We start from the raw sequence: 21,677 nt of genomic DNA, 5'->3' as shown, positions 1-21,677 counted from the left end.
TGCCCTCGGGTGGCACCCGGGTGACGCCGGGGGGACTGAGAGTGGCAGAGCAGGGGACACCTCCGTGGTGCCCGTCTGGTGCCACTTGGGTGGCAACTGGGTGACATCTGGGGAGACTTGGGGGTGGCAGAGTGTGGGGACGATGTCGTGGTGCCCATCAGGTGCCACTTGGGTGCCATTCGGGGAGCCTGGGGGTGGCAGAGTGTGGGACACCACTGTGGTGCCCTTTGGGTGGCATTTGGAGGGGCTGGGGGTGGCAGAGCCATGGGCACACCACTATGGTGCCCACTGGGTGACATTTGGGTGCCATTTGGAGGAACCAAAGGTGGCAGCGTGTGGGGACGATGCCGTGGTGCCCACTGGCGCCATTTGGGTGTGGTTTGGAGGAACCGAAGGTGCCAGAGCTGCGGCGCCACCCCTGTGGTGCCCACCAGGTTCCGTTCGACCCCTCGAGGTGCCACCACCGTGCCACCACCGCTGTCCCTGTCCCCGCAGGCGTCACCGTCGCTGACCCCCGTGCACCAGGCCGGCGTCTGCGCCTTCTACGGCGAGTGCGGGCGCAACCCCGAGGTGAACGTGTCGCTGGTGCCCTCCAAGGTGCCCTGCCTGTCCAACACGCCGGCGCGGGTGGCACAGGGCGCGCTGCTGTCCCTGCTGCGCGTGGTGTGCCCCGAGCTGGCGGGGGGGGACAACGACACCACGCGGGTTTGCTGCAGCTACGGGCAGCTGGTCGCGCTGCGCCTCAGCGTGGAGCTGTCGGGCGCCGTCCTGGCGCGGTGCCCGTCCTGCGCCCGCAACTTCGCCAACCTCTACTGCCACAACATCTGCAGCCCCGACCAGAGCCTGTTCACCAACGTCACCCGCGTCACCAGTTCCAGCGCGGTGCCCGGTGCCCAGGCCGTGCTGCAGTACCAGCTCTTCTACCGCCGCCGCTACGCCGAGGCCGCCTTCACCTCGTGCCAGGGCGTGCGGCTGCCGGCCACGGGCGGCTATGCCATCTCCACCATGTGCGGGCGCTACGGTGCCCAGCTGTGCACGGCCCAGCACTGGCTGGACTTCCAGGGCGACAAGAACAACGGGCTGGCGCCGCTGCAGATCGACTTCCAGCTGCTGCCCAACGGCTCCGAGCCCGGCCAGGGCATCGCCCCGCTGGACGCGCCCGTCTGGCGCTGCGACGAAGCGCCCAGCGCCGAGCAGGAGCCGTGCTCGTGCCAGGACTGTGCCCAGGCCTGCCCGCCCGTGGTGCCGCCCGCCGATCTGCCGCCGCCATTCCGCGCCGGCCGCGCCGACGGCGTGCTGGTCATCTGCGCGCTGCTCTGCCGCCGTGCTGGCCCTGGCGTTCCTGGCGGCCGCGCTGTGCCGCAGGGGCAGGGCCGAGGCGGTGCTGAAGCCCCGTGCCCGCGGCGGGCTTCGCGAGTCGGTCAGCGGCCTGGCAGCGGCCTGGAGCGGCGTTCGCCGCTGGGGCAGCGCCGTGGCCGCCCGGCCACTGCCCGTGCTGGCCGTGGCCGTGGCCGTGGCCGCGGGGCTCTCGGCCGGCCTGGTGACCCTGCGGCTGACCACGGACCCCGTGGAGCTCTGGTCGGCGCCGGGCAGCCGTGCCAGGCAGGAGAAGGAGTTCCACGACCGCCACTTCGGGCCCTTCCTGCGCACCAACCAGGTGATCGTGACGGCGCCGGGGCGCCCGGGCATCACCTACGACTCGGTGGTGCTGGGCACCAAGAACTTCAGCGGGGTGCTGGCCCAGGACGTGCTGCTGGCGCTGCTGGAGCTGCAGGACGAGCTGGCGGGCACCACGGCGTGGGCAGCGGGCGCGGGCAGGAACGTCACCCTGCAGGACGTGTGCTACGCCCCCCTGAACCCCGCGGCGCCCGGCGTGGGCGACTGCGCCGTGTCCAGCGTCACGCAGTACTTCCAGAACAACCGCAGCCGCCTGGCACTCAGCGCCTGGCAGCAGGACGGCAAACCGCAGGGCACCGTGGACTGGCACGACCACCTCATCTACTGCGTCAAGTGGGTGCCGCGGGCGGGGGGCACGGGGGGGTCCCTCTGGGGCGGCTGGCACGGTCACCATGGGGTGCCCAGGTGTGGGGTTCGGGTGCCCCAAGGGGTGCTGGGCGTGGCGCGGTGCCCATGGGGTGCCCATTTGTGGGGCTGGGGTGATGCCCATGGGGCTCTATCCATGACTTGGTGCCCATGGGGTGCCCATTTGTGGGGTTGGGGTCCCCAAGGGGTGCTGGACATGGCATGGTGCCCGTGGGGTGCCCAGTTGTGGGGCTGGGGTGACATCTGTGGGGTGCCCCGTGTGGCGCAGTGACCGTGGTGTGCCCAGCTCTGGGGTTGGGGTGATGCCCATGTGGGTTGGGGGTGCCACCTGCATGTCCCCCATCACTGTGGGGTGCCAGGCCGTGTCTCTGGGGTGTCACCCACGTGTCCCCATCACTGTGGGGTGCCTGCCCGTGGGTTCAGGGTGCCACCCCCACATGTCCCATGCCAGCCGGGTCCCCGCGGGTGGCAGCGGGCGCGGGGCCGGGGCCGGGCGGGCACAGCCCCCGCTGACGGCCCGGCCCTGTCGCCGCCAGCTCCCCGCTCTCCTTCAAGGACATCACGGCGCTGGAGCTGAGCTGCATGGCCGAGTACGGCGGGCCCGTGTTCCCCTACATCGCCCTGGGCGGCTACCGCGGTACGGGCGGGCTTTGGGGTGTCCCCGCCGCGTCCCCCCCGCGCTGTCCCCGCGCTGTGACCGCCGTGTCCCCGCAGAGTCCGAGTACACGGAGGCCGAGGCGCTCATTGTCACCTACTCGCTGAACAATTTCCCCGCGGGGGATCCGCGCCTGCAGTGGGCGCTGAGCTGGGAGCGGCAATTCCTGCGCGTGGTGCGCGACTTCCAGCGGCGCCACCGCCACAACCTCTCGGTCACCTTCATGGCCGAGGTGGGCGCCGTGTCCCCCGCGTGTCCCTGTGTGACCGCCGTGTCCCCCCCGTGTCCCTGTGTGACCGCCGTGTCCCCTCCATGTTCCCGGTGCCCCCCGTGTCCCTGGTGTCACCCGTGTCCCTGTGTCCGTAGTGGCCTCAGCGAACCCCTTGTCCCCTCCGTGCCCCTGGTGGCCTCGTGTCCCGTCCCTGCGCCCCCTCCATGTCCCCTCCATGTCCTCAGTGTCCCCGTTGTCCCTGTGCCACTTCCACGTCCCCAGTGTCACCAGTGTCCCCCATGCCCTAGGTTCCCCCAGTGCCCCCCACGTCCCTGTCCCCCCTCCATGTCCCGGTGTCCCCTCACTGTCGCTGTCCCCTCAGCGCTCTCTGGAGGATGAGATCAACCGCACGAGCGGGGAGGACATCCCGGTGTTCGCCACCAGTTACCTGCTCGTGTTCGCCTACATCGCGCTGGCCCTGGGCGAGTACACGGCCTGGAGGAGGGTCCTGGTGAGCCGGGGGGGCACCGGGGGGGGCACAGGGACCTGGTGAGCCCGGGGGGGCTCTGGGTGGCTCGGGAAAATCCGGGGAGGGGGGAATCAGTTCGGGGGGGATCCGGGGGTCGTGGCAGCGGCCTGGGGGGGTTCGGGGTGCCCATGCCGGGGGTGCCGATCCGGGGGTGCCCACGGTGCCCATCCCGGGGTGCTGACCCGCGGTGCCCGCCCGGGGGTGCCGCAGGTGGACTCGAAGGTGACGCTGGCGCTCGGGGGCATCGCGGTGGCGCTGGGGGCCGTGCTGGCCGCCATGGGGCTGCTGGCGCTGCTGGGGCTGCCCTCGTCCCTCATCATCATCGAGGTCGTGCCCTTCCTCGTGCTGGCCGTGGGCGCCGACAACATCTTCATCTTCGTGCAGGAGCTGCAGGTGGGCACCGGGGGCACCGGGGGCACCAGGGGGGCATTGGGGGCACCGGGGGATGGGGATGTCCTTGGGGATGGGGGCACCGGGGGCACCGGGGGCACCGGGGGGGCATTGGGGGGGCATTGGGGGCACCGGGGGATGGGGATGTCCTTGGGGATGGGGGCACCGGGGGCACCGGGGGGCACCAGGGGGGCATTGGGGGCACCGGGGGATGGGGATGTCCTTGGGGATGGGGGCACCGGGGGCACCGAGGGGCACCGGGGCCTGGAGGGCACCGGGGGGCATTGGGGAACCGGGGGCACCGGGGTGCACCGGGGGCACTGGGGGTGGGGGCACATTTCAGGACAAGGCAGGGCTGGCATCTGCGGGTACGGGGGAATTCGGGGTCTGGGGGTGCCCCCTGGGTGCCCCCCGGCCCTGGGGGTGCCCCTGGGTGCCCCTGAACCCCCCGTGGCAGCAGCAGTCGCAGCGGGAGCCGGGCGAGACGCGGGAGCAGCACCTGGGGCGGGTGCTGGCACAGGTGGCACCGAGCATGCTGCTCTGCAGCCTCTCCGAGACCGTCTGCTTCCTGCTGGGTGAGGAGAGGGCACCGCGGGCACCGGGGGGCACCGGGGGATGGAGATGGCACAGGGACAGGGGGGCATGAGGGATATGGGGGGCACTGGGGGCACATGGGGGGCACAGGGCGGGCACAGGGACATGGGGGACAAGGGGCACGGCCGGGGGGGGGTGCGGTGGTGTGGGGGGGGCTGGCACGGGGTCCTGGTGGCACGGGGGGTGCCAGGGGGTCTCTGGTGACACGAAGATGCCAGGGGGGTGCCAGGGATGTCCCGGTGAGCCGGGGGGTGCCCGGGGGTCCCGCAGGTGCCCTCTCGTCCATGCCCGCCGTGCGCACCTTCGCCCTGACGGCCGCGCTCGCCATCGCGCTGGACTTCGCGCTGCAGATGTCGGGGTTCGTGGCGCTGGTGGCGCTCGACACGCGGCGACAGGAGGTGGCACCGGGGGGGGCACCGCGGGGCGAGGGGAGGGGGCACGGGGTGGGCACGGGGACCTCAGGGTGGGCACGGGGACCTCAGGGTGGGCACGGGGTGGTCATGAAGCCCCCAGGGTGGGTGTAAGGATGCCCAGGGTGGGCACAGGGTGAGTGTGAGGATCCCCATGGTGGGCACGGGGACCCCAGGGTGGGCACGGGGTGCCCATGAAGCCCCCAGGGTGGGTGTAAGGATGCCCAGGGTGGGTGAGGGTCGCCAGGGTGGGCACAGGATGGGTGAGAGGGTCCCCAGGGTGACCATGGGGATCCCAAGGTGGGTGTGAGAATCCCCAGGGTGGGCACGGGGTGCCCATGAAGCCCCCAGGGTGGGTGTAAGGATGCCCAGGGTGGGTGAGGGTCCCCATGCAGTGCCCAGGCTGGGCAGGGCACACCCGCAGGGCACGGGGGGCCTGTGGAGGAGCCGTGCCAACCCCCCGTGCCAGCCCCGCCGTGCCAACCCCGCCGTGCCCCCAGGCCGGGCGCTTCGATCTCTGCTGCTGCTGCGGGACGGGCAAGGGGGGCACGGCCGGGGGGGGCCGGGGGCTGCTGCGCCCCTTCCTCGAGCGCTTCTACACCCCCGTGCTGCTGCACCCCCTCGTGAGACCCGCCGTGGTGAGGGCACGGGGGGCACGGGGGGCATGGGGGGCATGGGGGGATTTGGAGGAATTTGGAACACGGGGGGCATGGGGGGCATTGGGGGCACGGGGGGCATGGGCGGCACAGGGGGCATTGGAACAAGGGGGGCATTGGGGGCAAGGGGGGCTTTGGAGGAATTTGGAACAGGGGAGGCATGGGGGGGCATTGGGGGGCATGGGGGGCATTGGGGGGCACGGGAGGACATGGGGCGCACAAGGGGCATGGGAACAGGGGGGCATTGGGGGACATGGGGGGCACAGGGGGCACGGGGGGCATGGGGGAATACCTGGGGGATTTGGGGTTTGGGGGTGACACGAGGGTTCTGTGATGGGTTCGGGGGTCCCGGGGGTCCATGGGGGGTTTGGGGGTCCCGGGGGGGTCTCTGGGGTTTTGGGGTGCGGGTCCCTGAGCAGAGCTCCCCCCCAGGTGCTGCTGTTCCTGTTCCTGGCCTGTGCCGGGCTCTTCCTGCTCTTCCACGTGTCTGTGGGGCTGGACCAGGAGCTGGCACTGCCCGAGGTGGGCACATGGGGCGGCACGGCCCTGTGTGGGGACACACAGGGAGGCTGGGACCCCTCTGTACCCCCTTTGTGCCCCTCTGTACCCCCTTTGTGCCCCTCCGTGCCCCTCTGTGCCCCCTTTGTGCCCCTTTGTGCCCCTCTGTGCCCCTCCGTGCCCCCTGTGCCCTTTGGGGCGCCCCGCGGGTGCCCGCGCTGATGCCAGCTGTCCCCAGGACTCGTACCTGCTGCAGTACTTCTCGGCCCAGAACCAGTACCTGGCCGTGGGCGTCCCCACCTACTTTGTCACCACGGGCGGGTACAACTTCTCCTCGGAGAGCGGCGCCAACGCCATCTGCTCCAGCTCGGGCTGCGATGCCAACTCGCTGACGCAGAGCATCCAGCTGGCCACGCGCTTCCCCAACGTGTGAGTGCCCGCGGGCACCCCCGGGAGCCCGGCTGGCTGTGCCCGGCCCCTGCCAGCCCCCCGTGCCCTCCGCAGGTCCTACCTGGCCATCCCGGCCACCTCGTGGCTGGACGACTTCCTGGACTGGCTGAACCCCACGGTGCGCTGCTGCCGCATCCACCAGGCCGGGGAGCACCAGGGCGAGTTCTGCCCCTCCACCAGCAGTGAGTGCGGCTGGGCTGGGGGCACCGGGTGGGCACCATGGGGGCCGGGGGGTGCCCACTGGGTGCCACCATGGGGGCCAGGGGGTGGCCATTAGGTGCCACCATGGGGGCTGTTGGGTGCCCACCATGGTGGCCATTGGGTGGCCATTGGGTGCCCACCATGGTGGTCCTTAGGTGGACATTGAGTGTCCACCACTGTGGCCATTGGGTGGCCATGGCGTGGCCGTTGGGTGCTCATCACAGTGGGCATTGGGTGCCCACCATGGTGGCTGTTGGGTGACCATTGAGTGGCCATTGGGTGCCCATTGAATGCCCACTGAGTGTCCATTGTGTGCCTATTGAGTGCCCATTGGGTGCCCTCTGGATGTCCATTGGGTGCCCATTGAATGCCCACTGGGTGTCCATTGTGTGCCTATTGAGTGCCCATTGGGTGCCCACTGGGTGCCCTCTGGATGTCCATTGGGTGCCCATTGAATGCCCACTGGGTGTCCATTGTGTGCCTATTGAGTGCCCATTGGGTGCCCACTGTAGCGGTCATTGGGCACCTGCTGTGATGCCCTCTGTGCACCAGCTCGGTGCCTGCTGAGGTGGCCACCATGTGCCCTTTGCGTGCCCACGGTGGTGCCCAGCAGGGTGGGCAGTGTCCGGTGCCCACACTGACCCTGTGTGTGCCCCCAGCTGACCCCAGCTGTGCCCTGGGGCAGTGCCTGAAGCAGCTGCGCCGCCCCACGCCCGAGGAGTTCCAGCGCTTCCTGCCCTGGTTCCTGCAGGACCGGCCCACCCTGCAGTGCCCCAAGGGGTGAGTGGCACCATGGTGGCACTGGGGTGGCACCGGGGTGTGCTACCAGGGGGACATGCAGGGGTAAATGCCACCCAAGGGGACACAGAGGTGGGTGGCACTGTGGAGGTATCTAGGGATGGGTGCCACCTGTGGGGACACTGAGGAGCAGGTGCCACTCAGGGGGGACACCCAGGGTCACGAACCAGCCTGGGCACACCCCGGGCATTCCCTGGGTGTCCCCTGACCCCGTGTCCCCTCTGGCTGTCCTGGGTGTCCCCTGGGTGTCCCCTGGGTGTCCCCCTGACCCTGCCGTGTCCCCGCAGTGGCCTGGGCGCCTACGACACCTCGGTGAGCATGGACGCCAACGGCACCATCCTGGGTGAGTGAGGGGGGCACGGGCACCGGGCTGGGGGTGCCCACTGCCCCCTGGGGTGACCACTGACCCCTGGCATTGACCACTGACCACCGGGGTGACGACTGACCCCTGGCAGTTACCACTGACCTCCAGGGGTGACCCCTGACCAATGAGGTGACCACTGACCACTGCTGACCACCCTGTGGTGCCCACTGCCCGCATGGTGCCCACTGCCTGGTAGTGACCGCTGACCACAAGGGTGACCTCTGCCCCCGGAGTGCCCACTGCCCCCGTGGTCCCCACTGTCCCCATGGTCCCCACTGTCCCAGTGGTCCCCGCTGTCCCCGTGGTGCCCACCACGCCGTGCTGACGCCGCCGTGCCCGCAGCCACCCGATTCATGGCGTACCAGCGCCCGCTGCGCACGTCCCAGGAGTACACGGCTGCCCTGCGCGCCGCCCGCGCCCTGGCAGAGCACATCACGGGCACCCTGCGCGCCGTGCCCGGCACCGACCCCGCCTTCCACGTCTTCCCCTACACGTGAGTGGCACTGCCAGCCCGGGGGCACAGGGGTGCCCGCTGAGGGGGGGGCAGGTAGCGGTGCCCATGCCAGGGCGCTGGGGGTGCCCCAGTGCCCTGTTGGGTGCCCATACCGGGATACCCAGTGTCTGTTTTGGGGTGTCCAGTGCCACATCAGGGTGCCCAGTGCCCATATCAGAGTGCCCAATGCCCATTTTGGGTGCCTGGTGCCCATTTTGGGGTGTTCAGTGCCCGTATCGCAATACCCAGTGACCATTTTGGGGTGTTCAGTGCCCATATCACAGTATCCAGTGCCCGTTTTGGGGTGCCCGGTGCCCATATCAGGATACCCAGTGCCCGTTTTGGGGTGTTCAGTGCCCACATCACAGTATCCAGTGCCCGTTTTGGGGTGCCCGGTGCCCATTTTGGGGTGCCCAATGCCCATATCACAGTATCCAGTGCCCATTTTGGGGTGCCCAATGCCCATATCACAATACCCAGTGCCCGTTTTGGGGTGCCCAGTGCCCATTTTGGGATCTCAGTGCCCATATCACAATACCCAATGCCCATATCACAATACCCAGTGCCCATTTTGGGGTGTTCAGTGCCCACATCACAGTATCCAGTGCCCGTTTTGGGGTGCCCAATGCCCATATCACAGTATCCAGTGCCCATTTTGGGGTGCCCGGTGCCCACCCCCGGGTGCCCGGTGCCCCAGCCGGTGCCAGCGCGGTGCCACCCCGCAGGGTGACGTACGTGTACTACGAGCAGTACCTGACGGTGGTGCCCGAGGGGCTGCTGACGCTGGCACTGTGCCTGGTGCCCACCTTCGCCGTGTCCTTCCTGCTGCTGGGCATGGACCTGCGCTCCAGCCTGGCCACGCTGCTGACCATTGCCATGGCACTGCTGGGCACCGTGGGCTGCATGGCGCTCTGGGCAGTGCCCTACAACGCCGTGGCACTCATCAACCTGGTGGCGGTGCGGGCAAGGGGCACGGGGGGTGGCATGGGGGATAGCAGGACATGGGTACGGGGGTGGCACAGGGACACAGGGCACGGGGCACAGGGGGTGGCACAGGGGACAGCGGGACACGAGGCACGGGCATGGGGGTGGCATGGGGACGTGGGGCATGGGGGACAGCAGGGACATGGGGTACGGGGCACGGGGGTGGCACAGGGGACAGCAGGACACAGGGCATGGGAGATGGCACGGGGACACGGGGCATGGGGAATGGCATGGGGATGTGGGGTGGCCCACGTGGGGACATGGGCCACACGGGCTGGCAGAGGGGCATGGAGCACATCGGGTGGCACTGGACATGAGAGGTGGGGCATGGGGTGGCTCTGGGGGCACAGGGGGTGGCAGCAGGAGCTGGGGCCCATGGGGTGACACGGGGGTGGCTCTGGGGGCACACGGGTGGCTCTGGGGGCACAGGCAGTGCCCGGGGTGCCAGCCCGGTGTCCCCACAGGCGGTGGGCATCTCGGTGGAGTTCGTGTCCCACATCACCTGCGCCTTCGCCCGCAGCCGCCAGCCCACGCGGGTGGCACGAGCCGCCGAGGCCACTGTCACCATGGGCAGCAAGGTGGGCACGGGGACAGCGCGGGACACCAAACGCTGCCGGGGTCGGGGTGGCACCGAGGGACCCCAAACCCTCTTGGGGCTGGGGTGACACCGTGGGACCTTTTGGGACCGGGAGGTGGCACCGAGGGACCTCCTGGTCTGGGGGTGGCCCTGCGGTTCGCTGTCCCTGCGGGGCAGTGTCACTGAGCATGGCCGCTGTCCCTGCCGGGCGGTGTCACAAGCGTGGCCGCTGTCCCTGTTTGGGCAGTGTCATCGAGCGTGGCCGCTGTCGGCGTGGCCGCTGTCCCTGTTGGGCGGTGTCACAAGCGTGGCCGCTGTCCCTGTTTGGGCAGTGTCACCGAAGCGTGGCCGCTGTCCCTGTTTGGGCGGTGTCACCGAGCGTGGCCGCTGTCCCTGTTTGGGCGGTGTCACCGAGCGTGGCCGCTGTCCCTGCCGGGCGGTGTCACAAGTGCGGCCGCTGTCCCTGTTTGGGCAGTGTCACCGAGCGTGGCCGCTGTCCCTGTCAGGGCGGTGTCACTTAGCGTGGCCGCTGTCCCTGTTTGGGCGGTGTCACCGAGCGTGGCCGCTGTCCCTGCCGGGCGGTGTCACCAAGCGCGGCCGCTGTCCCTGTTTGGGTGGTGTCACTTAGCGTGGCCGCTGTCCCTGTTTGGGCGGTGTCACCGAGCGTGGCCGCTGTCCCTGCCGGGCGGTGTCACCGAGCGTGGCCGCTGTCCCTGCCGGGCGGTGTCACTTAGCGTGGCCGCTGTCGCCGCTGTCCCCGCAGGTGGTGGCGGGGGTGGCCATGACCAACCTGCCGGGCGTGGTGGTGCTGGCGTTCGCCAAGGCGCGGCTCGTGCAGATTTTCTTCTTCCGCCTCAACCTCATCGTCACCCTGCTGGGGCTGGCGCACGGCCTGGCCTTCCTGCCCGTGCTGCTCAGCTACGTCGGTACGGACAGGGGGACACCGGGACAGGGGGACACGGGGACAGGGGGACACGGGGAGAGTGTCATCTTGGGCATGGGCACAGTGTGACACCCCTGGGAGCAGGGACAGGGACACCGTGTCACCTCCAGGGACAGGGACAGAACAACACCGGCTCCGTTGTACCCCCGTGTCACCCTGTCCTGGGGACAGGCACAGTGACACCGTGCCCATTGTCCCCTCAGCCTGGGGACAGGCACAGTGACACCGTTGTCCCCAGAGCCCTGGGGACAGTGACAGTGACACAATGCCCCGTTGTCCCCGCAGGGCCCGCGCCGCAGGTGCCAGCGGGGGAGGACACGCCGGGGGACACCGTGCAGGGGACAGGGCTGGGCCTGAGCAACCCCGGCTTCAAGGACATGGACGGGGACAAGGACATGGACAAGGACAAGGACAAGGACAAGGACAAGGACACGGACAGGGACAGGGACAAGGACAAGGGCTCCAGGAAGGGCTGAGCCCCCCACTCCCCCCCGCGCCCCTCCCCCCTTTCTATTTAAACTGGTTTTGTCACATCCTGCACTGGTCGGACTGGGATGGATGGGGGGGAAGGTGCTGCACAATGTCACAGGGGTGGGGACACGGGGATGGCATGTGGGGCACAGGGACACCGTGGGGACACGGGGATGGCATGTGGGACACACGAACGTTGAGGACATGAGGCCATGTGGGGCACAGGGACTTGAGGAACATTTATGGGTTTATTCCTGGCCCCACAGGCACTTGGAGGGCACATCTCAGATCATTCCTTTAGGAACATTTATAGGCTTTTTAGGAACATTTATAGGTTTATTCCTAGAGGAACTTGTAGGGCACAGTGGAGATATCCAGATCATTCCTTTTAGGAACATTTATAGGTTTATCCCTAGAAGAGAATTTGTAGACAAACCAAAAAAACACTTTTTTAAAAAAATATATATTTTTTTAAAATTTTTTTGTTTTTTATCTTAAAGAAACTAGTAGGCACCTCATCACATTCTTTACGATTCCTTTAGGAACATTTACAGGTTTATCCCTAGAGGAACTTGTAGGGCACAGTGGAGATATCCAGATCATTCCTTTAGGAACATTTATAGGTTTATCCCTAGAGGAACTTGTAGGGCACATCCCAGAGCACTCCTTTAGGAACATGTACAGGTTTTTTAGGAACATTTACAGGTTTATCCCTAGAGGAACTTGTAGGGCAGGCGGGCGGGCAGGGTCTGCAGCTCCAGGCGCACGGGGCACTTGTAGAAGTGGCCGAGCAGGGTCTCGGTGTAGCCCTGCAGGAAGTAGAGCTTGTGGGGTGGCAGTGCCCGTGCCAGCAGGGCACAGAGCACCAGGAGGTTCCCGCGGCGCTTCAGCACCGGCTCGTCCAGCAGCAAACCCGGGAAGGTCCCGGCCAGGAAGCGCCGCAGGAACGCGTCCTCCAGGGCCCGCTGGGCCGCGCCCGCCTCGCCACGCAGGTTCCCTGGGGACACAGGGGACATTGGGGACATTGGTGACACTGGGTCACTGCCCGCTGGGCCGCGCCTGCCTCGCCACGCAGGTTCCCTGGGGACACGGGACATTGGGGACACTGAGAGACCCCTGTCTGTGCTGCCCCTGCCTCGCCACACAGGTCCCTGGGGACACGGGACATTGGGGACACTGAGAGACCCCTGTCTGTGCTGCCCCTGCCTCGCCACACAGGTTCCCTGGGGACACACAGGGGACATTGGATCACCCCCCCGCTGCACCGTGCCCGCCTCGTCACGCAGGTTCCCTGGGGACAGAGAGGTGGCAGTGGTGGCACTGGGTCCCCTATACCCCCCTGTCCCTCCCTGTCCCCCAGCCCTGTCCCCGTGTCCCTCCCTGTCCCCCAGCCCTGTCCCTGTCCCCCAGCCCTGTCCCCGTCCCCCTGTCCCCCCCTGTCCCCCAGCCCTGTCCCCGTCCCCGTGTCACGCACCGGTGTGCAGGGACAGCCAGCCCTTGCGGTGCCCGATGTGGTGCGGGGCGTGCGCCTGCTCGTAGGTCACCAGCTTGTCACCCCTGCCCGCGCGCACCCGCGCCGCCCGCGTCTGTGGGGACAGCAGCGTCACGGACAGGGGACGGGGGACAGCAGGGACATCGGGGACAGCAGGGACAGGGGACACAGGGACAGGGGACACAGGGACAGGGGAACATGGGGACAGGGGATATCAGGGACAGGGGACAGCAGGGACACCAGGGACAGGGGACATTGGGATAGGGGGACAACAGGTTCAGGGGACACAGGGACAGCAGGGACAAGGGACAGGGGGACATCGGGGACAGCGAGAACAGCGGGACACGGGGACAGGGGATGTCAGGGACGCCGGGGACAGAGGGACACCGGGGACAGGGGGACAGGGCCGCGGGCTCCCCGAGGACTCACCTTGAGGCACACGGGGCTGGTGTGCAGCTGCCGGGTGGCGCTGGGGACATGGAGGGCACGGGGAAGGACCTGCACAGGGGACAGGGCTGGGGACAGCTGCCAGGGGACACGCCGGTCCCCTGTCCCCAGCACAGCCAGCGCGTCCCCAGGAGCCGCACGGAGCAGCCCGGGGTCCCCGCAGTGGGGATGTCCCCACGCTGTCCCCAGTGCCACCGCAGCCCTCGGCCCTCTCATCCAGTGCCCCCCACCCTCAGCGTCCCCCATCCCCAGGGTCCCTTGTCACCCCATGCCCAGTGCCCCTCAGGCTCAGTGCGCCGCGCCCGCAGCGTCCCCAAACCCGGTGTCCCTTGTCACCGCCACATTCAGTGTCCCCTATTCCCGGTGTATTTCCCCCATTCCCGGTATTTTCCCTAATTTCGGTATTTTCCCCAATTTCGGTATTTTCCCCAATTTCGGGGTTTTTCCCCCATTCCCGCTCTCCCCTCACCCGCAGGGCCCGCGCGGCCGCCGCCATCTTGGCTGAGGGAGCGGCGGCAGCGCCCCCTGGCGGCGGGAGGGCAGCGGGGCGGGGACTGGGGGGGAACTGGGGGGAACTGGGGATACTGGGATGGACTGGGGGGGAACTGGGATGGACTGGGAGCACTGGGGAGCACTGGGGGACTGGGGTGACTGGGAGTACCGGGGGTCCTGGGGACTCCTGAAAGCAACCGGGCGCCTTGTGAGCGCTTACTGGGAGCAACTGGGAGCTCCTTGGTGCCCACTGGGAGCCTTCTGGGGGGGTCTCCCAGCTCTCTTCCCCCCCATCCTGAGGGGTCTCCCAGGTTTCCTCCCCCCTCCATTCTGGGGGTGCTCCCAGGTGTGTCCCCCCCATTCTGGGGTCCCCCTTTGCCGCCCATCCCGGTGCCCCTCACACAGACGCTCAGCCCCCCATGGGTGGCACTGCTTTATTCTGGGGGTGCTCCCGGGTGCCCCCCGCACTCGGAGCCCGCCGTCCGTTTTCGGGGGGCTCAGGGGAAGGCGATGGTGCCCAGGGGGGGCAGGGGGGGCTCGGGGGGGGTCCCGCGGCCGGGGGGCTGCCGGGGCCCCCCGTGGTGCCCGTACTGGAACTTGAGGCGCAGCTCGCCCAGGCGGGAGCGGGGCAGGATGTCGGGGATCCACTCGATGGTGAACGGCGTGGGCTCCTTCTGCGTGGGGGACGTGTGTCCTGGGGGGGCACGGCGGCGTGGCTGCCTCGGGGAGCCCTGCTGCACCCCCGAACCCCCCGACCCTATTAACCGCCCCCTGCTGCACCCCCTGAACCCCCAACCCTATTAACTGCCCCTGCTGCACCCCCTGAACCCCCAGCCCAAGGAATCCCCCCTGCTGCACCCCCTGAACCCCGAGCCCCATGGAGACCCCCAACTGCTGCCCCTCCATGAACCCCCAAACCCACAGAACCCCCCCTTTCCCTTCCTTGAACCCCCCAACCCTATGGAGAGTTGGGACCTCCTGGGGCTGTTTTGGGGTCCCACCCTGCCCCTCCTGGGGCTGTTTTGGGGTCCCACCCTGTCCTTCCCGGGGCTGTTTTGGGGTACCACCCTGCCCCTCCTGGGGCTGTTTTGAGGTCCCACCCTGCCCCTTCCCGGGGCTGTTTTGGGGTCCCACCCTGCCCTTCCCGGGGCTGTTTTGGGGTCCCACTCTGCCCTTCCTGGGGCTGTTTTGGGGTCCCACTCTGCCCTTCCTGGGGCTGTTTTGGGGTCCCACCCTGCCCCTCCTGGGGCTGTTTTGGGGTCTCATCCTGCCCATCCCTGCTGGGTTTTGGGGTTCCATCCTGCCCTTTCTGGGCGCTGTTTTAGGATCATACTCTGCCCTTCCCGGGGGCTGTTTTGGGGTCATGCTGTGCCTCTCATGGGGGCTGTTTTGGGGTCCCACCCTGCCCTTTCTGGGCACTGTTCTGGGGTCCCACCCTGCCCCTCCTGGGGCTGTTTTGGGGTCCCACCCTGCCCTTCCTGGGGCTGTTTTGGGGTCCCACCCTGCCCTTCCCGGGGCTGTTCTGGGGTCCCACCCTGCCCTTCCTGGGGCTGTTTTGGGGTCCCACCCTGCCCTTCCTGGGGCTGTTCTGGGGTCCCACCCTGCCCCTCCTGGGGCTGTTTTGGGGTCCCACCCTGCCCTTCCTGGGGCTGTTTTGGGGTCCCACCCTGCCCCTCCTGGGGCTGTTTTGGGGTCCCACCCTGCCCTTTCTGGGCACTGTTTTGGGGTCCCACCCTGCCCTTCCCGGGGCTGTTTCGGGCTCCCCCCGCGCCTCACCGACTTTGAGGAAGGTCTGCAGCTCCAGGGGCCGCAGCGGGGTTTGTCTCTCGTGGGGGCCCAGCCCCTCGGGCAGGCTCTCCACCTGCACGCGGGGGCTGCGGAAGGGCTCGTAGGAGCCGTCGCGGTTCTGCACGAAGCTGCGCGTGATCTCCAGCGGCACCTGCGGGCCGGGCAGCGCTCAGGGCCGGCCCCGCGGGGCTGGGGGGGGGTCCGGGGGGGTGTCCCGGCCTTACCTCGGGCGTGTCGAAGATCTGCTTGACCTGCAGGACGTTGGTGATGTGCCACGTGTACTTGGAGAAGGTGCCCAGGGGCAGCGCGTCCCTGCGCACGAAGGCTGCGGGGAGGGGTCGGGGCGGGCTCGGGGGCTCCGGCCCCTTTGATCTCCCCCCTCTTTTACTGCCCCTCTTGGTTTTATCAGCCCTCTTTGGTTTTCCTCTCCTCCCCCCCTTTTTTGCCTCTTTTCCTTCCCTTTTTTTGCCTTCCTCCCTTTATTTCCCCCTCATTCCTCCCTTTATTTTCTCCCCTTCCTCCCACGTTTTAATTCCCCTTCTTCCTCCTTCCCCCTCTTGTTTATTCTTATTTTCCCACATTTATTTTTTTATCCCTCTCTCTCTCCGTTTTTCTCCCTCTATTTCCCCCCCTTTAATTTTCCACCCTTTTCCCCCCTTTATTCCCTCCTCCCTTTTTTCCCCTTACTTTTCCACCTCTTTCCCCCCCTTTATTTTTCCCTTTTATTTTTCCCCTTTATTTTTCCATCCCCATTTCCCCCCTTTATTTCCCTCCACGTTTTCCCCCCCTTTTTTCCCCCCCCTTTTCCCCTTTATTTTTCTACTCCTCTTTCCCCCCCTTTATTTTTCCACCCCTTTTTCCCCCCTCCCCTTTATTTTCCCCTTTATTTTTCCCCTTTGTTTTTCCCCTTTATTTTCCCCTTTTGTTTTTCCCCTTTATTTTCCCCCCTCCCTCCCTTTTTCCATCTCCCCCTCCCCAGCATCCAAGAAAAACCCCGGAATCCTCTCCGTGCTCCTGCTCCTTTCCCCACACTCAGCTCCCAGCAGGATTTTCCCTTTTTTTGTGTGTGCTTTCCCTTTTTTTGGGGTGTTTTTCCCTTTTTTTTGTGTGTGTTTTCCCCTTTTTTGGGGTGTTTTTCCCCCTTTTTTTGTGTGTTTTCCCCTTTTTGTGTGTTTTCCCCTTTTTTGGGGTGTTTTTCCCCTTTTTTTGGTGTTTTTCCTTTTTTTGGGTTTTTTGGTGTGTTTTCCCCTTTTTTTGGTGTTTTTCCCCTTTTTTTGGGGTGTTTTTCCCTTTTTTTGGGGTGTTTTCCCCTTTTTTGGTGTTTTTCCCTTTTTTGGTGTGTTTTCCCCTTTTTTTGGGGTGTTTTCCCCTTTTTTGGTGTTTTTTCCCCTTTTTTGGGGTGTTTTTCCCCTTTTTCCTCACCCGTGGTGGAGTTGGGCAGCCTCTTCTTGCTGCTGCCGCTGGAGATTCGCTGCTGCAGAGCCTCGAAGAAGGACTGGGGGATGTGGAAAACCAGCGGCTCTGGGTGGCCTGGGAGGGCACAGCGGGCTCAGGGAGGACAACAGAGGTCCCAAATTGTCACCCCAAAGTGTCCCTGTGGCTCATGGGGTCAGCAGAGGGGGAATTCCCAGGGAAATGTTTGGGATTTGGAGGCTGGACGCGCCCTGTCGCAGTTTTGGGGTCACTGGGAGGAGAATGGGGAGAGGGTGGTGACAATGGCATGGATGGTGAGGGTAGGGGGTTCCCAAAATAGCACCACAAGTCTTCTCAAAAAGGCACCAAAAGTATTCCCAAAGAGAATGAACCAAATTGTCTCCAAAAATGGACACAGCGGTCCCAAAAAGGGACCAAAAGTGTTCCCAAAACGTCCCCCAAAGAGCAGAGGGGCTTGAGAATTGTGGAATGGTTTGGGTTTCATCCCCTGTCCCCAGTCCCTCCCCAGCTCTCCTGGCGTTTCCCTTCTCCAGGGGATCGTTCCCAGCTCTCCCAGCCTGGCTCCAGAGGCTCCCAGCCCTTGGAGCAGCTCCGTGGCCTCCTCCAGGGACCCCACAAACCATCCAGGGGACACCCCCAGTCCTGCAGGAGCTCACTCACCCTCAAACTGGTAGTGCATGGTCTGGTGGATGCGCTCTGTGACACTGCCCAGCCACTCCTGGAAGGACAGGGACACCTGGGACTCATCCAGCGCCTGGGGACAGCCTGAGGGGACAGGGAGGGGACACTGCGATGTCACTGTGTCCCCAGCCTCACCCCAGGGCTCTGTGACACTGCCCAGCCTGGCAGGGGACACTGCAATGTCACTGTGTCCCCAGCCTCACCCCAGGGCTCTGTGACACTGCCCAGCCACTCCTGGACCTCAAAGCTCCTCTGGTCCCACCACGGTCCCACATCCCCCATTGTCCCAGGTGGCTCCAGCCTGGCCTTGGGCACTGCCAGGGATCCACAGCTGCTCTGGGAATTCCATCCCAGCCCCTCTCCCAGTATTTCTTCCCAAAATCCCATCTAAACCTGCCCAGGGAATCCTGGAATGGTTTGGGTTGGAGGAGACCTCAAAGCCCATCCAGCCCCACCATGGGTCCCACACCTGCCACTGTCCCAGGTGGCTCCAGCCTGGCCTTGGGCACTTCCATGGATCCAGGGGCAGCCCCAGCTGCTCTGGGAATTCCATCCCAGCCCCTCCCCACCCTCAGACCAGGAATTCCTTCCCCAAATCCCCATCAGCCTGTGCCCACCCCGAGCTGGCAGTGCCCGCCCCGAGCTGGCAGTGCCCCAGGGCTCACCGTGCCTCTTTAGTGAGGAGGAGGAGGATGAGGAAGGTGAGGAGGAGACGACGGGCAGCTTCCTCAGGCTGCTCCTCCTGGGGCTGGGATGAGCTGGGTCTGGAACCAGGAGGGGCCCGGGCACCTGCGGGCCTGAGGGAGGGATTGTCACCAACTGTCACCACTGTCACCAACTGTCACCACTGTCACCTCCCTCCTCTGGGCCTCCACCCTCACACCACCAACAGGGACTCCCCCCCACTTCCAACCCCCCAGCCCTCCAGAGGTTCCACAGCTGGATGTGACCCCATGGAGCAGCTCCAGAGGTTCCCCAGCTGGATGTGACCCCATGGAGCAGCTCCAGAGGTTCCACAGCTGGATCTGACCCCACGGAACAGCTCCAGAGGTTCCCCAGCTGGATCTGACCCCATGGAGCAGCTCCAGAGGTTCCCCAGCTGGATGTGACCCCACGGAGCAGCTCCAGAGGTTCCTCAGCTGGATGTGACCCCATGGAGCAGCTCCAGAGGTTCCACAGCTGGATGTGACCCCATGGAGCAGCTCCAGAGGTTCCACAGCTGGATGTGACCCCACGCAGCTGCCCTGGGGGGGTTCCAGCCCCCAGCCCTCCCCAGGACACTCACCTGGCCCCAGGTCCTTCCTCCTCCTCTTGGCCCTGGCAGCAGCCGCCCCTCGTGCCCGCGCTGTGGGGCCGGGGCCCCGGAGCAGCTGCGGGATCACCGTCCCCTTCAGACCTGGGGACACAGGGACTGTCCCTAAAACATCCCAGCCACAGGGACACTGGGACACTGGGGACACAGGGACACCCCAGAACCCCAGAGACCCCCCACACTCTCAGGAGGCTCCTTTGGAGGGGAGGGGGGGGTTTTAACCTGCTCCCATTGTGGTTTGCACCTTGGACTGGGTGGGATTATTGGGGTGCAGCTTTTGGGGTGCAGAACCTCCTCAATGGGGTGAACCCCAGATATTCCTGCTGTGGGATTTGGGGGAATGAACCCCAGATATTCCTGCTGTGGGATTTGGGGGGAATGAACCCCAGAGGCTGCTCTGGGAAGGGGTTCAGAGTTCCCAGCCCTGGAAAAGGACCCCAAAGCCAGTGGGATCTGCCCCCCAGCCCAGTGGATCTCCGTGCTCACAGCAGGATGGGGCAGCACAAACCCAATGCCCAGGGGATTTGGGGCCACGGAACAGCCGCTGGCAGAGCCCGGGGGGTTTTCAGGGTGCTCCCACCGCTGCCCAGGGGATTTGGGGCCATGGAATGGCCCAGAGGGGTTTCCAGGGTGCCCCCCACCCCGTGCCCGCTCCCACCGCTGCCATCGGAGGCGAGGAACTCGGAGAACTCCTGGGCCAGGCTCTCGTCGCTGGCGAAGGCGCAGATGCAGGCCAGGAAGTGGATGCAGCGCGTGGGGGGCGACTCCTCCTCCTCCTCCTCTTCCTCCCCCTCCTCCTCCTCCTCGTCGTCCCGCTGCTCCCCCTTGGCACGGCCGTGCCCGGGCCCGCGGCAGGCGCAGGAGAAGCGGCGCTGCCCGAAGCTGGCGTGCAGGTAGCCCAGGCTGTGCCTCTGGCTGGCCTTGCACTTGACCACCAGCACGCTCTTGGTCACCCTCTGCACCAGCGGCCCCGAGGGCTCCGTGGCCAACTCCCAGAGGCTCTGCTTGGCCTCGGCGGGCGCCTGCACGGCGCCCAGCACCGAGCTCTTGAGCGGCAGCGGCGTGGCCTCGGCCTGGCAGCCCAGCGCCAGCTTCAGGTGCTGGCACTGCCCCTCGGCCGCCGCCCTGGCGCAGGCGGGCGCGTGGCAGCGCCCGAGCTCAGCTGCGTGATCAGGGTGCCCTCGGGGGTCTGGATGGCCGTCTCGGACACGCCCAGCTCCACGAAGCAGCGGCGCTGGCGCTGGCGCGCGGAGTACAGCTGGCCCTGGCGCCGCTGAGCAGGCGCACGGCGTCGGCGGTGCCCGGCGGGCGGCGGGAGCCCGCCCGGAACACGGCCCCGCACGTCTTGTTCTTGCAGCTGAGCCCCCGCGTGCCGTTGTAGGTGCCGCAGCGAGGGCACTTGCGGATGCCACGCAGGGTGGCCTTGCCCAGGTCGGACAGGAAGGACGGGGCTTTGGGCCTGCCCGGGCACGGGTCCATGGAGCTGCGGAGAGATGGGAGAGGGTGAGGGCTCACAGGGGGAGCCTGGGCACAGCGAGCACCCCGAGAGTCCCTGTGGCACCCCGAGAGTCCCTGTGCCACCCCAGTGACCACCCTGAGAGCCCCTGTGCCACCCCAGTGCCACCCTGAGAGTCCCAGTGCCACCCCAGTGACCACCCTGAGAGCCCCTGTGCCATCCTGACAGTCCCTCCACCACCCTGAGAGCTCCAGTGTCACCACAGTGAACACCCAGACAGGCCCTGTGCCACCCTGAGAGTGCCAGTGCCACCCTGAGAGCTCCAGTGCCACCCCAGTGACCACCATGAGAGCCCCTGTGCCACCCTGAGAGCCCCTGTGCCACCCCAGTGAACACCCTGAGAGTCCCTGTGCCAACCCTGAGTCCCAGTGCCACCCCAGTGACCACCCTGCGAGCCCCAGTGACCACCCTGAGAGCCCCAGTGACCACCCTGAGAGCCCCAGTGACCACCCTGAGAGTCCCAGTGCCACCACAGTGAACACCCAGACAGGCCCTGTGCCACCCTGAGAGTGCCAGTGCCACCCCAGTGCCACCCTGAGAGCTCCAGTGCCACCCTGAGAGCCCCAGTGCCACCCCAGTGACCACCCTGAGAGCCCCAGTGACCACCCTGAGAGTCCCAGTGCCACCCCAGTGACCACCCTGAGAGCCCCTGTGCCATCCTGACAGTCCCTCCACCACCCTGAGAGCTCCAGTGTCACCACAGTGAACACCCTGAGAGTGCCAGTGCCACCCCAATGGTCACCCTAGCAGTCCCTGTGCCACCCTGAGAGTCCGTGTGGCACCCTGAGAGCCCCTATGCCACCCCAGTGAATACCCTGACAGTCCCTGTGCCAACCCTGAGTCCCTGTGCCACCCCAATGGCCACCTTGGCACTCCCCGTGCCACCTCCCCTCCCTCCCGGGCCCGGGGCTCTCTCCCCTCACTCCCGGCGCTCTCTCCTTTCACCCTCAGGCCCGGGGGTCTCTCCTCTCACCCCCAGGCCCCGGCTCCCCTCACGGCCAGGGCCGGGGGTCTCGTCCCCCCTCACCGGCGTTTCCCGGGGTTTCCCAGCATCCCTCGCGGCCCGTGACGTCAGCTCCGCCGCCGGGCCCGCCCCGGTACCTGGGCCCCGTTACCGCCGCCGGCAGCGCCGAGTGAGCGGCTCCACTTCCGCCACCGGCGCGCTCCTATTGGTTCGCTGGCACCACGTGGTGCACCGCGGGGGCTGCTGGGAGTTGTAGTCCAAGGAGGAGCTTAAATCCCTGCGAC

General features: G+C 66.7%; 3 protein-coding genes across 3 annotated transcripts; 1 reads left to right on the top strand and 2 right to left on the bottom strand.

The window, feature by feature from the left end:
• Positions 1–246: 246 nt before the first annotated feature.
• On the top strand, positions 247–11,215 carry NPC1L1 (NPC1 like intracellular cholesterol transporter 1; the record flags this gene model as incomplete). The annotated part of the gene is made up of 19 exons (XM_030964081.1): positions 247–1,295; positions 1,366–2,010; positions 2,580–2,680; positions 2,758–2,930; positions 3,292–3,420; positions 3,649–3,831; positions 4,289–4,403; positions 4,693–4,820; positions 5,333–5,470; positions 5,921–6,010; positions 6,225–6,415; positions 6,491–6,618; positions 7,297–7,417; positions 7,723–7,778; positions 8,142–8,292; positions 9,018–9,249; positions 9,741–9,854; positions 10,617–10,779; positions 11,082–11,215. Coding segments are annotated over exons 1-19 (4,023 nt in total), but the record flags the coding sequence as incomplete, so codon positions are not given.
• Positions 11,216–11,805: 590 nt separating this feature from the next.
• Positions 11,806–13,728, bottom strand: MRPS24 (mitochondrial ribosomal protein S24). Its single transcript, XM_030964286.1, has 4 exons — positions 13,676–13,728; positions 13,189–13,257; positions 12,742–12,853; positions 11,806–12,264 (listed from the first exon to the last, which is right to left on the bottom strand). The coding sequence occupies exons 1-4, from the start codon at positions 13,700–13,702 to the stop codon at positions 11,981–11,983; spliced, it is 492 nt and encodes a 163-aa protein (XP_030820146.1). The 5' UTR covers positions 13,703–13,728; the 3' UTR covers positions 11,806–11,980.
• Positions 13,729–14,125: 397 nt separating this feature from the next.
• Positions 14,126–21,594, bottom strand: C22H2orf42 (chromosome 22 C2orf42 homolog). Its single transcript, XM_030964263.1, is given in 11 exon segments — positions 14,126–14,392; positions 15,475–15,637; positions 15,711–15,811; positions 16,909–17,016; positions 17,581–17,685; positions 18,267–18,398; positions 18,887–18,997; positions 19,572–20,069; positions 20,072–20,179; positions 20,182–20,396; positions 21,457–21,594. Coding segments are annotated over 11 exon segments (1,764 nt in total). The 5' UTR covers positions 21,483–21,594; the 3' UTR covers positions 14,126–14,195.
• Positions 21,595–21,677: the final 83 nt, after the last annotated feature.

This window comes from Camarhynchus parvulus, chromosome 22, assembly GCF_901933205.1.
Source record: "Camarhynchus parvulus chromosome 22, STF_HiC, whole genome shotgun sequence".
Classification (NCBI taxonomy): domain Eukaryota; kingdom Metazoa; phylum Chordata; class Aves; order Passeriformes; family Thraupidae; genus Camarhynchus; species Camarhynchus parvulus.
Note: the sequence above shows the minus strand (reverse complement) of the source record. Positions and strands in the feature narration are given on the sequence as shown.